Consider the following 15,927-nt stretch of genomic DNA (forward strand, 5'->3'; position numbering starts at 1 on the left):
GTATGTCCCGTCTATAGAAAATCCTTCAGTTAATCATGTCAACGTATTTGATCTGTTGCCTAATAGTTTAGTTACTAACATAAAACAATACATGCGACATGTCAAAGCAACGTCGTGCTCTAGCTAGAGTTAGACCAAGAAAAGTCTGCAGAGATTTTGACAGTACACGCAGTACCAGTGTTATTTATACGTCATAATTTTATAGAAAATTGACGTTTAAAATAACATCTGCACTGCGTGTGCTGTTAAAATCTCTGCAGACTTTTCTTGGTTTGACTATAGCTCTTAACTTCTTAAAGTGTTAGTTTGCTGTACGATTTGTACCTTAGGTGGGTTGGAAATTCAATTCCTTGACTGTTCTATACATATCTTTTTTCGAAATTCGAACATGAGAAGGGACGATTTTCATTACAAGCTTTTATTTAACTTGCAATGTACCTATGTATGTATGTATGTAATATGTATGTAACATTTTTGTAAGGGTCAAATCTTGCAAGTTAAATTTGACCCACTTTCCGGTTTCCGATGAAGCTGAAAATTTGTATACATATGTAAGTCGTGTGACAATGCAATATTATGGTACCATCGAGCTGATCTGATGATGGAGACAGGAGGTGGCCATAGGAACTCTGTGATAAAACAACGCAACCTAATTGTGTTTGGGGTTTTTAGAATTTTCTCGATCAGTATTAGTTGCCAGTGGAAAGAAAAGTACAGTCAGTGATAAAAGCTTGTACCCGTAGTACCAAAAATGAAATTTTTGACTAAAACTTATTTAATTACTTCTTTATAATAATTCAGTCTATATACGTCTCACTGCGGGGCCAATGGGAGTCGGGGACTTCAGATACACCTTTGAATCTCTTCGCGGATGTATGCGGGTTTTATTTATTTACTAGATATTTATTATTTAAAAACCAGCCAAGTGCGAGTCGGACTCGCGCACCGAGGGTTCCGTACTTTTTAGTATTTGTTGTTATAGCGGCAACAGAAATACATCATCTGTGAAAATTTCAACTTTCTAGCTATCACGGTTCATGAGATACAGCCTGGTGATAGACAGACAGACGGACAGCGGAGTCTTAGTAATAGGGTCCCGTTTTTACCCTTTGGGTACGGAACCCTAATAAAAAAGTAAGCTTCTTATGTATAACCCCCGAAAGAAAATGTGCCTATTATAATTATATTAACCGAAAATAAACTTGTTTCTAGGAACCAGTGGTCGCCAATGGTCTCATCCCAACACCAAATACTGAAGATGAAAGATTAGATACACCATCAGGGAAAAAATCCATAACATCCGATGACATTATCATCGATATGCATTTATCCACCCAGGCAAGCAGTAGTCCTGTCAAACGAATTTAGCTTATAAAATCACCAAACAGACTGTGTTTTGAAACCATTTTTCTAAATAGACAAATATCAAAGTTGTCTGGATTTTAGAATTGATTTTCAATTGTTAAATATTTCCATTAGTGGTCCCAATTATTGTTACTTAATTCGCGATGCTAAGACTTTGGTGTCACATATGTCCCCGTCGGCGGGACAGATGGGGATAGGTGTTTTCATATAAATCATTCCCATTTGTCCCCGCCTCATGTATGGCGGCGATTACTTGGAGGTGAGGGACAAATGGGAATAAGGTCAATGCGGCCAATTCCGTCATACGGAAAATTTCGTCAACGAGCGTTTTTTTCTAAAACAGTACGCAATTGGTAATTTCCTCGACAAAGCAGCGATTTCTTTAAGTTTCAGTAAGGATTTGGCCGCATTGACCTCATTTATTTAACAACAGATTTTTATTTTAATACTATTTCATTCATACCTTACCTATTTTTCATTTTATCTTTGAAATATGACACCTTCTGAATAGTTTGAAAGACTGAATAATTGAATATATAATTATAGAAAACTATTAGTTACCCGAACCGCCTCCGCTTGGCACGGGTTACACAAAACCTTAACAAATGATACTTACTTACACCTAAACCTTCTTCAAGAATCACTCTATTGATAGATGAAAACCGCATGAAAATCCGTTCAGTAGTTTTCGAGTTTATCGCGAACATACATACACACAAACATACAGACGCGGCGGGGACTTTGTTTTATAAGGTGTAGTGATAGTGATAGACAAGGTGATGGAAGGGCAATATATGAAGTTCTCTGTAAGGTAAACGTCCCAGTACTCGTTATGCTAATGCCCATTAGATGACATCCTGCTGTCACCTCTATTGACAATTACTTAAAGAGGCCCCGGCAAGCTCGGCCGAATTTCACCTTCCCATACAAACGGAGTATCGTTCTCATTTTAAAACTACGTGTTGGATTGTAAAGAAACTTTGCACATCAGGTATAACTAGGCCTGTAATTAGTTTATATAGCTCTAGTATATAAAACAAATGAAATAGAGCAAAAACAAGTTTTATTTAAAAAACTTATATTCGCTATATTTTTTTAACTATGGTATCTGAAGCTACATTAACTAATTACAGACCCTACCTTACCTACCAGACTATACCTTATCCTATTGTAAGTACAAAGTTTCAGAGCAATCTAGTCGTTTTAAAATGAGAGCGGAACTACGTTTGTATGGAGAACCGAGCTTGCCGGGGACTCTTAAGCAGGGCTCGGAACCGGTTAATTTTCAAAACCCCGAAATAGCCCAATATTTTTATTTAAATATATTATACTCTTTACGTAGGACTAAATCATGTATTTAGGTAACAACTTCTTATTATTATTAGATTGTCCCATTAAAATGAAATAATAAACCAAAGCACGAAAAAAGACCGTACCTAATATTACCGGTATTTATTGTATGGAGATAAAAATGGTTCCGAGCGGAACGGAACGGTTGAATTTGTATGCCAATAGGCACGACATAGTGATACTGAAATATTTATTTAACATCTTGTAACTTACCAATGTTAAACAAATAAATCTTTGAATCTTTGGAGCTGACTTGTACGGACGTCTATATTATAGGTTTATAGGGCGGTATTTAAAGATATAAAGAAAATTGTACGTAAATTAGTCACAAAATGGCTAGGTAAATAATGAAGAGATTATAATATCTATCCACTTACGATGGCCGTGAAAAACCAAAATCTTAGCATCTTAATTAAGTTTGGGTACTTATATGGCGATTTTGTATCCAAAGTTTTGACATTGTTCGATTCAGTATTATCCCTGTTGATAACACGAGACCGCCACCAGCATTGTGAAGTGTTCCCATATGATCATTGTGGTTATAAACTAATCCGCTTTAGATGTAAAAGGAGAATGTAGATCCTACTTTATCAAATAAGTATGATCTGATATAGGTAATATGTCGTTGTTAATACTTTCTAAATATGGTTGGGATTTGGTTGGAATCAAATAGTTTCAGCGATGAAAAAAGGTGGCCCGGTTGATTTGAATTGACCGAGTCAAGATAATAACTGTCAAATAATCCAGCAGATAAGTTGGTTATGTTCTTATAGTTTGTCAAAGGACTGTCTCATTTTCAACATAGACAGAGAGAATCATACTATCTTTGTCTTACACTAGTACTAGCACCCATATTACTGAGAATTTGGTTTGACTGACTATAGTAGCCGATAATAGTACTACCGTACAGAAAGGAAACTTCCTACAAAACTGAAGTTTGACAACGGTTCAGGGACGAATCATGCTGTCTTTCTAATTATATGGCTATCTCTCTCGGCTTTTTAGGGATGTAAAAATTCAAGTCATTATCTTATCTGTGGTCGTACACGCAAAGGGAGGACAAGTTGCGTCAACCCTAATAATTGCTCGGAGCAATGCCGAGGTGAACGGAGCCGAGAATACCCGAAAGGAGGAGTTTCGCACCCCTGGCAGCTCACAGTTCCTCGAATGAGTTTTGTGCCACAAGCAAAAACATTCCGAAATAGCTTTTGCGCCAAACTCAAATACCTTGAGTAAGTTTTCGTAGATACCTCGGCGCATACTGTTCTTCAGCATCACAAACGACAGCATATAATGATTCGCAATAGATACTAGAAAATACCTACCGTCCAACCACCCAACTATAGTCCATTACTACCTACACACACACACACACACACACACACACAAAGTCTACAAGTTCAATACGTAATTAAGTATCAATCAATGTTCATTTTGATTTTGTCTGAGGTTTTTCTTCTATTTGTAAAAATATGTTGAATAATATAATTTCAAGTGAAAGTCACACCTGCACGGATATGTCATATGATGGTCGTTCTTGTCTCCGTGACAGCATGATAAAAAGGCGTCCGTCACTTTTCAATCGCCCGGTGTTAAAAAGTGACGGTTATTTTATCACGTAGATAAATCCATCCATAGGTAATACGCCTGCTGAACGAAGACATTTGAGTTAATTTTGGACCATAGTTGGGAGCTTTTGTACTCCAGTTGGGTGGTTTAACGGTACTCATATGTACTTCCTACCTACTTAATTACTAATTAGGTAGCTGCAACGTAACAATATAACATTCGACAATAATTCAATGTTTGAATTTCAAAAGGTATTATTTATTCTAGATACCTGCGCATAATCAGATCTTTATTTGAAAATACAATATTAATATTTTTACAACTTAACGGATAAATCACGTGTTAGGCCCTAGTATGTACAAATTGATATTAGGTACTATTAGACTGTTATATTCATACACATGAGCTAACTGAATGAATGTGAGTGAAAAAGGTAGTTAAATACGGGTGCAAAATATGTATAGTATGAATTATCTCAAATGATTGAATGACGCTAAAATTGTCTTTAAAACGGGCGTGATCCTTTTCACTGATGAGAAATGAGGTAGCCACCACGGCGCACAAAAGAAACAATGCCTTTTGTTTCACAGCTTAGGGTTTGGGCGAAAAAATCGTTTGAGATAATTCGTACTATAACAAATAAAAATAGCACGCAAATTGTTATTTTTAAAACCAAATGTGCTTCGGAGATATGAACGAATTATATTATACCTATAATAAACTTATTGATTGTTATAGACAACGTATGAATAGCTACTGATGGAACCGTCAGATATTACTTGCTTGCGAGAAAGATTAGTCTTAAATAAGGAAAAGTCATCTTCATGCCAATTGGAAAAGTTGTCTCTAAGACAGTTTCAGATTACGTTACACAAATGACAGTTATATAAACTTTTAAAGCAATTGTACCTAATCAATAGAAGACGGAAAAACGTAATGCCGTCAAAGTAAACTACCCCCATATTAACAAAATCATACCTACTAATGTACGCGACACCATAATCGAGTTGATACTTAAACGTGTAGTGATATAGGCATTTCTAGGTATAAGTCCTAAACAGGTGTTTTACTATTACTACTATTAGTAAGTAGGATTGTTCACAATAATTCAATTATTGTAATGGCCTTAGACAAAATAACCATCGTTATATGTATTTTATTGTGTTATTTCTGTATGACATGTTTTGGAATATCATTTTTTATTAGGTATACGTTATAGTATCGTAAAGACATTGGAATCACGTTTTTATAAATATGTGTTCAGTTCTTAACTTATCATTATTAGTATATCAATGTCCAACTGTGATATCGTTACTTTGTAATTTGTCATTAATTTCATTAACTAATAATGCATTGATAAATAAAACCAATAATTAATTTTTTAACAGTTTTATTTACTTTCTTTATAACATCAGGACATTTTGGCTTAAAGTTAAATATTTTATTATTTATTTACATTCATATTGCTTTGTTTTTATTACATTGAAAATGATGTAACAAAATAATAAAAACCGAGCATATCAAATATTAAGGTATATTCGTTTCTAAGATGAAATCACAGAACAATAATATTCCAAAGATTTTCAAATCCAAATCAAACCCAAATCTTATCAAGGTCATAAACGTTTAAAAATACATAAGTAGAAAAACATGGATCTTACATGATATTCTTTGTAAAAAGTCATCACCCATGAATCCCATGATGGTGGAGAGGCACCGACATATTGGTTATTTTTATTGACATAAAATATTTCAATAGGGAGTATTGCTGCAATGTTCTGCCGCCAGAGTGCAGCACTAGCACAAATTGTAAACCATAGAGTACATACTATGCCTTAAACAGTTTTTTGACAAGTTTTCACTGTGACATTTATGCATCATGTGACATTAGAAATATACCGCAAAAGCCCTTATACTATGCAGCAGTAAAATATTATAATCACCTCCCAAATTACTTAAAAGCAGAGGAAAGGGACACGATGTATGCAAAGAAGTTGAAATCGTTCCTTGCTGAAAAAGCATATTATTCAGTCACCGATTTTGTCACTGATAGCAAAGATAGATATAACTCCGTAATAGATGGATACAGTCTAAGGAAAAAGCGTGGCTCGAAAATCAAGAAAATTTGATTCTCGTTCAGAGGGCGCTACTAGTTTTGGCCTACAGTCGTATAGATGGCGTTGACGGTTTGGTTTGTTATTTAACAATTTTAACGCATATCAGTGAAAGAACATGGATCAAAATCATCAAAATAATTAATGCAAATAAAAAAAAAACATTTATCTATATTTAAATACATTTTATCGTATTTTTACAAATCTTCTATTTTAGTTTTAAAGTGTGTCGACAGATGGCAGTGAATTTACTGGGGTTTCAAAATTTACTATGACAGTACCGCTTTAGTATTTGTTACTCTATGCTGATAGTTTTGTTAAGTAAAGATAGTTTTGATCTCTTAAAATTATAAAGCTAGTTAATTTAAGGAAATGTTTGCCATACCCTTTTAGGGTCCATGAGATACTACTATTTTGTAATAACTTGTTTTTACCATGGTGCAATAAATGATTATGATTATTATGATCAAGGTTAATTTACAAAGGGCCTACCGCGAAACACGAAAATCGAAATTTCGTTATATGCCTCTCTATCACTTGCATATTCGAGCGATAGAGGCAGATAACGAAATATCGGTTTTCGCGTTTCGCGGTAGGCCCTGTTTGTGCTAGACTAGGCTAGGCTCCCTCTACGCATTTTTGCCTAATACCTATTGTTTCTTGACTGTTATAAGATTTGTGAATCCGGTTAGAAATTTGAAACAACGGCACATTGACTTAAGTTATAGTTGTCGGCACACACACACAGCTACTTCGAGTACTTACTAATACATTTAGATTAAAAATTACAGACCACCTCAATATCCGGAAGTCGCCGTCGACGGATACCCCAGATGTATATCACTAAGTACTACTAATTGCAAAAAGGTTGATATTGGAAGCACAAGTGAGTACAGGTTGTTTAAGTTACCAGGTGTATCTTGAATAAACTTTTTGGTAATTTTTGCACTTGGTTTTTTTTAAAGATATCGGAGGCAAACGAGCAGGTGAATTGGATACTTGACACATGTTGAAAATTATAACAAAATTTAGCTAAATGGACAGAAAATGAGTCATCCATTATAAAAAAAGTGGAATTTAAAAAGATATTGAGATTACAAAAAATACAAGGCTCCGAAGACTCAAAAATTAAGTTTTTTTTTTTTACTTTCAAAAAGAAAATGGTACCACTCGACTCCTTACAGTTTATTGAAAAATAAATTGTATGACAACTACCTATACATAAACGCAATAATATTTCAGGGTCAAATAGCAATTTTCTTGATCTTTATAGATTTAGGATTTAGGACAGCCTATAGTGTAATGTGACGTCACATTACAATATTATTTAGTTAGAGGCGTTTCAATTGTCGAGTGCGAGCGTCAGACTCACAGAGTTTATTCTCATTTCTGACCTTTGTGTGGCTTTAATGCCATGAGTCCTATAGACATTTGATCCTCAGGAAGGCAAGATCGATTGACCTTATTTTCAAAAAACTGTCAAGTAGCCAATTGCCCACCCACAACACCGAAGGGGTTGTCAATGCGTTGCCGGCCTTTAAGGAAGGCGGGAAGTTTCTGAACAGGTATTATTGGTACGAAAAAATAACATTAATTTTAAAATCCAGCTGCTATAACCAGACATGTAGTGGTGTGCGTGACCTCAACTCTGGTGCCGATACCTATACAAGCAGATTTTATCATTTACCTACTGAAAATTTGTGACTGCGTTTTACAACATACTCGTACACCTCTTGCTCAACATCAATTGCAATATCTAAGAATTATCTTATAGCTTACAGTAAAGCTGATTGTTTGTTTACATAATATAATAATAACATGGCAGTCTTCAGTTTATATTTTACAAGGCACTAAAATATACAAACTAATATGTACAAGAATAAAGTTACAACCCGAATGGATATATTTACATTTACCGGAAAATCGGTAATAAGCGCTTAATACATCACTTTGAGCATATTCAGGGCATAAGGATGTACGACATGCACAAAATGATTAAATTAGAACATAAAGCTAAACCGATTAGATCGGTTGAATAAATATTACTTAATACTTATAGGCAAAACAGTCGTTCTGTTATTTACAAACCGCTAAATTATATTAAAGTTCATATCCTCATTGTGGAATGAGTTTTTCTACTAGCAGGATTTGGTGGAAGCCCTGGTCCTACCAACGGAGACATAGAAGGTGACCGAGTGGCTAAAGGTGACAAAGATGGTGAAAATGAAGGAGACATAGCCGCAGCGGCCGAAAAGCCACCGGGCACATCATGACTAATTGGTGACCTGGGTAACATATGCTGAGGCTGTCTGCAAGACAAAGACGGCGCCGGGCAACTCCTAGGAGCAACGGTGGTTAGTAAAGGAGGCGGGACACTCTTCCCACCGGATATCGATGTCCCTTTACTCTTAGCACTAGACGCGCCACTGTTACCACTTTGCAACGAAACTGCATCATCTTTAAGACGCGCAATTTCAGAAAACACATGCGCTAGGGGTTGATACTGAGGTCCCCAATCTAAAAGGTAGTCCCAGTTGTAACTACCAGTCAATTCTTCTTCTGAATGTACTATTGAGCTAAGACTTCCAGTCATGGATGGCCCAGCTGTAGGAACAGCTGTATTTTCTCCTGGAGCACTAGGAAAAGCGCCTAAAGCCATGGCTCTATCTACTGCAGCACTGTTTTCATCAGCGCTGCTTGCTCTTTCACTTCCAGTTACTTCATTTAATTTGGCGTAAATAAGATTAGTTATATCATTTTCATGATTTCCGTCTTCATCAAAAATATGCATTGGGTCTATAGACCCATGATGGAGCATGTTATCTTTATTTGATACGTTTTCAGAACATCTCCTGGACGAAGTAGACGCTCCACCGCCGGTAACAGTATCCACTATTCCCAGACGTGCGAGATACTCTTGTGTATTGTGTACGGAAACATCAGATAAATTGTCATCATCAACTCCGTCGGTTTGTCTATGAATACCAGAATCCCTTTGCAATGGTCCCTCATTGATCATCCTTATTTCTTCATCTTCGCCATCTTCTCCGTCTTCTGCGGAGCCTCTGCCGCTAGAGCCAGATTGGTCTGAACCTGATAATTCTGATGTTGTAGCAGCACCTGAATTAGAACTAGCAGTATGAGGCCCATATGGAGGAATCTCGTCGTATTTTGGAGGAGCGAATTGATTACCACCACTCACGGCACCCGTGTTTCTAATAGGAATAGTATCAAAAGCACTTGGGTCTACATAACTGTTCGTTGCACCTACTCCTTCAGAATTCAGACCAGGCTTATTGACCTTTTTGTGCCTCTTATTTTTCATGTGTAGGAACAGAAATGCTGCTGCAAATATTATTATGATAAAGATAAATACGATTAAAAGACCTAATGCCCAGTCTGAGAGTCCACTGGCGGCTGCTGGCACTGCTGAATCGGTAATAATATTTATATCCGAGACAACCGCCAACGAATCGGGCAATATTTCCACCGCGGTTTTATTTGTTAAAGAACCTTGTCGGCCAGAACTTGCCGTAATGACTAAGCTTATAGCTTTATGATTCCCAAACAAGCTTTGCACAGACTCTATTCTTTTCTTAAGAATTATAACACCCGTTGTCCGGTTAATTTTAAAGTAAGGGTGCGACGTTGAGAACTGGTATACTATTCTTCCATCAACTCCCTTGTCTCTGTCAGTAGCAGTCGTTTGACCAATCATATATCCAGCAGGAAGCGGACCTTTCTTTGGAATTGGAAAATTGTATGTTTTTTGTGTGAACTGAGGGTAAAACTCATCGCGACTTTCAATATCAACCCTGACCATCACAGTTGAAGACTTCCCGCCTACATCTGAGGCTTTGATGGAAAATTCGTATTTATTCTTCTGCTCATAATCAAAAACAGCATTCGTATTAATCAATCCTGTTGACGAGTCTATTTGAAACATTTTCCAAGAGTCATCATTTTTATTATAGCTTAGAGATATGGGTACTATGGTGTAATTTAATATTCCATATTTGCCTTTATCCAAATCAGTTGCTCTTGCTATGAATACTGAAGTACCTACTCGTTCATTTTCGGCTACCGTTTCATAGTATTGATTTACTGGGAAAGCCGGGACATTGTCATTTTCATCCATTATACTAACGTGGACGTTAATACTATTGCAAAGTGATGGTATGCCTTGATCACAAGCAACTATAATAAGTTTGTATTTCGTTAAGCCGATGTCATAATCAAGACTCTTGTTCACTGTCAAAATACCGGTTACCAGGTTAACAAAGAATAAGTGATCATCGTCTCCAGATGTAATATTATAAATTATAGCAGAATTGGGAGTTCCATATAAATCAGCATCAGTGGTTGTTAGTTTGCTCAGAGTGGATCCAGGTTTTGCATCTTCGCTGACAGTTAGTTCAAAATCACCCGACGAAAATAGTGGAGGATTATCATTGGCATCCGCTACAGTTACAAATACAGTTATTGAAGTTTTGTTTTGACTATACGAAATCATTTTTCCTTCCTCTACGGCTGCTAAACCAAGAACGTATGAATCTTGAGTTTCTCTATCAAGCTTGTTTACTAAAATCAGTGCTCCGTCAAGATTCACATCAAAAGCATCACCTTCGTTTCCAGATATAATTAGGAATTCCAGGCTGTATTTCTTAAGAACGTCATTGATACCGCCGATCTGGAGCAGCGAAGACCCTCTTTCTGTATCCTCATTAACGGTGATCCTGAAATTGTTAAAATGATGATGTATTTGTTTGTATTTAGAGTCAGTCAGTCAGGCGAGAGTTGGAATTTTAAAATAGTTTAGAATATCGGAATATCAGCGTTGCTTTTTACCACGGCTCACAAGGGGTTTCTGGGGGTCCATCGGGCAATTTAATCTTAAAAAATCCAGACAAGTGCGAGTCGGGCTCGCGCACAAAGGGTTCCGTACCATTACGCAGAAAACGGCAATTAAATCACGTTTGTTGTATGGGAACCCCACTTAAATATTTATTCTGTTTTTAGTATTTGTTGTTATAGCGGCAAGAGAAATACATGATGGAAAATTTCAACTGCCTAGCTATCACGGTTCATGAGATACAGCCTGGTGACAGACAGACGGACAGACAGATGGACAGTGGAGTCTTAGTAATAGGGTCCCGTTTCTACCCTTTGGGTAGTACGGAACCCTAAAAATGGCACAGTAAGGGCAAGGGCACAGTCTTCCAACCGAAAGGGGTTATTAATTTGAATTCTAGTTTCCTTGTGATGTTACAGGCTACCAATACTTAAATAGCTGATGAAAAAGCTCTTAAAATATAAATCAAACTATTTTCTTACCTGTATGTATTCTGTCCAATATACGGTTTTATTTCAGATGTCGCACCCGTACTGATCCTGACGGCGGCTACAGCGCTCTTGTTGGGTTTGCCGTGGTCAGTAGCCATAACAGCCAACTGACTGTCTCGTTGACTCGGCAATGTACTGTAGTTAACGAATATAGCCCCAGATGTAGCGTCTATGTAGTAACCCTTGCTTTCACCAAGGATGGAGTAGGTCACCTTTCCGTTATCATCACTGTCTCTGTCCTTGGCACTAACGGACCCGATTTCAACATTACCAGCACCTTCTGAAATGTTAAAAATATATATATAAATGAAATGTGTAATGAAATGTATTGGTGCAACCCGCAAACGAAATGGTTTACTTTTCATATACTCGTATAACCTGGATCCTGGTAGTAGGTATCAAATTCTAAAGTAAATGAATTTGAGTTCAATACCTACTGAACGGATTTACGTTCCCAGATACAAAAGATCACAAGAAAAGTAGTTATCCTAATGTAAATTTTAAAACTCGCCAAAAACCAAACCAATAAAAAAATACTAAGAAAATTTTCGAGCAAGTCCGTTATTAAACAAAACTATAGTTTGTCAAAGGACTGTCTTATTTCAAACATAGACAGAGAATCATACTATCCTTGCCTTACACTAGTACCTACTACCACCCAAAAGAAAAGGATGCGTATAGTTTTTTTTGTTCTTATTTACTTAAAATTTGGTTTGACCAACTATATCAGTGCTTTTTACTTGAGGACTATGGTGACTTGATCACACAAAATGATTTATAAATCAAAAAATAAACAAATAATTTCAAAGGTTAACTAGAAGAGACAAGTTCTCCTATGTACTTAACTTTTTATAATTGTAAGATATTTTTATTATGTGTTTTTTGTACAATACAGAATTTCTACTGCTACTACTACTACTATTTAAAGAACAAAGTCAAACTTTCAACTTTTGTTTTGGGGTTAAAATAATAGTTCATGTGACTGCTACATAATTATATTATTTAATTATGTAGGTACGTACACAGTTTTATCTATACACATATTATAAGTTCTCTATGACGTGTTTAGGAAAAAACCGGTCAAGTGCGAGTCGGACTCGCGCACCGAGGGTTCCGTACTTTTTAGTATTTGTTGTTATAGCGGCAACAGAAATACATCATCTGTGAAAATTTCAACTCTCTAGCTATCACGGTTCATGAGATACAGCCTGGTGACAGACAGACAGACGGACAGACAGCGGAGTCTTAGTAATAGGGTCCTGTTTTTACCCTTTGGGTACGAAACCCTAAAAAAGGAATACAGGGCAAAACAAGTTGCTTTGTTTTTCAGATTTGAATTTAATTACAAGTTGGTATAAAATCGATTGATGTAATAATTATGCAATAGTAACGTTTTTACAGATAAAAAAAAATATTAGCGGTTTTTGAACGCATCACAGAGGGTTTATTATATTATGTGTGTAGATAAATAATATTTTATGGGAGTATTTTAGGCATATACTAACCTGGTAAAATCCGATTGTAAGATATTTCATCAAACACTGGTGCATTGTCATTGACATCCAACACCTTGATTGTCAAAGTCGTTTTGGCGACGTGTTCGTTATCCGACACGCTCACATTCACCTCGTACACCTTCTTCGTTTCAAAATCCAGCGCTTTATTCAAAACAATCTTTCCGCTATATCTGTCGATCGAAAACCTATTGTCCTCTTGAGTTATAGAATACTTTAGAGCAGGATATGTGTCAACGTCGTTTGCCGTAACGGATGTCAGCACTGACCCAACTTCCGTTCCTGCAAAAACAAAACGAAATGTCAAAAGACGACGTCCACGATACTCTCTCGCTTTTAAGAAACGGCTGCCGGTTTAACGATCAGCAAAATAACGTCTAAAACAAAACTGTTGTCGACGTACAATGATTAAAAAGAAAACAAAAAACCAACGCGCATCTTTGGGGGAGGCACCGCTAAAACATGCACTGGAAAAAATGTAATAGCGTCCAATAAATATTGATCCTTAAGGAGTCCCTTTTATTTAATCTCGACGCTGGAATCGAAACGTCGCGGGCTCGCGGAGTTGGGAATACAAATTATGTAAAATGCCTCCCTCTTTGTAAGACGCTTTTTGTTCTACCAATTTATTTCGAAAAGTCGATAGGCCGACCTACAGCAATTTAAAACCGAATACGTAAACGAGTACAAAAACTTGGAAAACAAACCTTCTGATACTGCAATGACATTTGGCCGAGGGAACGTCGGCTGGTTATCGTTAACGTCCACTACGTTGATCCGCAACGTGGCCGTACCGGTCATCTGCGGGTCGCCCTCGTCCGTCGCAATGACTGTCAGTTTATACGTCTCCCTTATCTCACGATCCAGCACTATATTTGTTTTGACCGATCCTGAGAATGCTGGCTCAATAATAAACGCGTTATCGTGGTTGCCGTCTACTATGTGGTATAGAATCCTCGCATTCACTCCGCGGTCGCTGTCCTTTGCGGCGAGTTGCACGACAAACTCGCCCTTAGTGTTCCCTTCGAGCACGTTTGCGATGTATTGCTGTTGCGTAAATCTGGGAGCGTTGTCGTTTTGGTCCAACAGATTTATTGTTACGTCGCAGTAGCCGTATAAAACCGGCGTACCTTCTGTTCGGGCGACCACGACGATATGCCGCGTCGGGCCTGGGTGAGACTCGTAATCTAAATTAGCAGAGTTATTTACTCGTATGAGTCCCGAGTTGGAATCAATTTCAAATGCATATTGGTCATCCCCATTGCCGAATTCATAAATAACCCTTTGGCGTCGGCCGTCGCTACGAACCGCCGTTACTTGTAACACGTCTTTTCCGTAAGACAGATTTTCTTCGATGGTGACGTTGTAACTTGCGTGTTGAAAATTAAGTAATGGTGTTTGATCGGAAGAGTCCCCTACCCTGATTTCTATAAGTCCTATGGAACTTTGAGGTGGGTTCCCCTTGTCCTTTGCCATTACTTTTAAGTGAATAAGTTTTCCATTTTCGCTAGCTAAGCTTTGCGTTGCTGTTAACACGCCTGTTGTCGGGTTGATACGAAATTTATTGTTAGACGTATCAATTAGTTCGTATAATATTTCTGCATTCGTACCGATGTCATTGTCAGTTGCAGATACTCGAAGTAAGCTTTGCCCTGGTGGAGTTAAAGTAGCGACTTTTTCTTTAAATGGATATTTTGTGAATATAGGTTTATTATCATTTACATCGGTTATTGATATCTCCACAGATACTCTTTGAGAGCGAGCCACGTATCGTCCTTCATCTGTAGCTACAGCTTCGAAATGATAAAGATTTCTTTCTTCTCTGTCAAATAGCCTGAAATCATAAATTACATAAATAAAATGATTGTTAAAAAATCTGGGAAGATCGGTCAGATTTGTATTACTAAACTTACCCGGTAGTGAAGATGATTCCGGTTTTGTTATCAATTCTGAATAATCCTTGGCTTTCATTTGCTAATGAATACACAATACGTTTATTAAAACCGAGGTCAGCATCTGTTGCCCTGACTTTTATAACTGATGTATCTAAAGGAGCATTTTCAGGTATCGCAGCAGAGTAGTGCCCAGTGTCAAATATGGGGTCGTTATCATTTTGGTCTTCAACGATAATTGAAATATTACAAGATCCTTGTAACGCTACTGGTGAGCCATGATCGAAAGCAGTTATAGTAAGTTGATATTTTGACTGCGTTTCTCTATCCAAAGTTCTAGCTGTTAGTTGTCCAGTTGTATGGTCAATTGTGAATTTGTTTCCATTGTTACCAGATGTAATACTATAGGTTATGACCCCATTAGCACCAATATCTTTGTCTGTAGCAGCAATAGTATGAATGACTTCCGGGTCATTATTTTCAGGGACTGCTAAAGAATAGCAAGAACCAGTTTTAAACGTGGGCGGATTGTCATTTACATCTAGGACAGTTATTGTCACAGTAGTGACATCAAAATTTGTAGTAGATTGAAATGTACTAGCATCTGTAACGTAGACTGGGAAAATATACTGATCTTTCTCTTCACGGTCGATTTTTGATTTAATTGTAACTGTCCCTCGACGAGGGTCAACGACGAATTTATCGTCGGCAACGCCTAGTGGAATGATGTATGTCAAATTTCCTAAAAAAAAAAACAATTAAGTTCACGAACGATGACTG

The 15,927-nt window shown here is 37.1% G+C and overlaps 2 protein-coding genes across 3 annotated transcripts in view; one reads left to right on the forward strand and one right to left on the reverse strand.

The window, feature by feature from the left end:
* Positions 1-11,905, forward strand: part of LOC134746050 (excitatory amino acid transporter) — a 27,906-nt gene extending 16,001 nt beyond the window's left edge. The window contains exons 10-11 of one of the 2 annotated variants that reach the window (XM_063680279.1): positions 1,213-1,338; positions 11,770-11,905. In XM_063680279.1, the coding sequence (XP_063536349.1) occupies positions 1,213-1,338; positions 11,770-11,787 (144 nt within the window). In that variant the 3' untranslated portion in view covers positions 11,788-11,905. Of the gene's footprint in view, positions 1-1,212; positions 5,662-11,769 lie in introns of those variants that run through there. The other variant, XM_063680273.1, reaches the window with a different exon arrangement.
* LOC134745573 (protein dachsous) overlaps positions 5,667-15,927 on the reverse strand; it is a 392,633-nt gene continuing 382,372 nt past the window's right edge. Inside the window, exons 12-16 of the mRNA XM_063679649.1 lie at positions 15,169-15,889; positions 13,963-15,089; positions 13,247-13,537; positions 11,733-12,021; positions 5,667-11,134 (exon numbers count right to left, since the gene is read on the reverse strand). Of these exons, the coding sequence (XP_063535719.1) occupies positions 8,506-11,134; positions 11,733-12,021; positions 13,247-13,537; positions 13,963-15,089; positions 15,169-15,889 (5,057 nt within the window). The 3' untranslated portion in view covers positions 5,667-8,505. The remainder of the gene's footprint in view (positions 11,135-11,732; positions 12,022-13,246; positions 13,538-13,962; positions 15,090-15,168; positions 15,890-15,927) is intronic.

Source organism: Cydia strobilella, chromosome 1, assembly GCF_947568885.1.
Source record: "Cydia strobilella chromosome 1, ilCydStro3.1, whole genome shotgun sequence".
Taxonomy (NCBI): domain Eukaryota; kingdom Metazoa; phylum Arthropoda; class Insecta; order Lepidoptera; family Tortricidae; genus Cydia; species Cydia strobilella.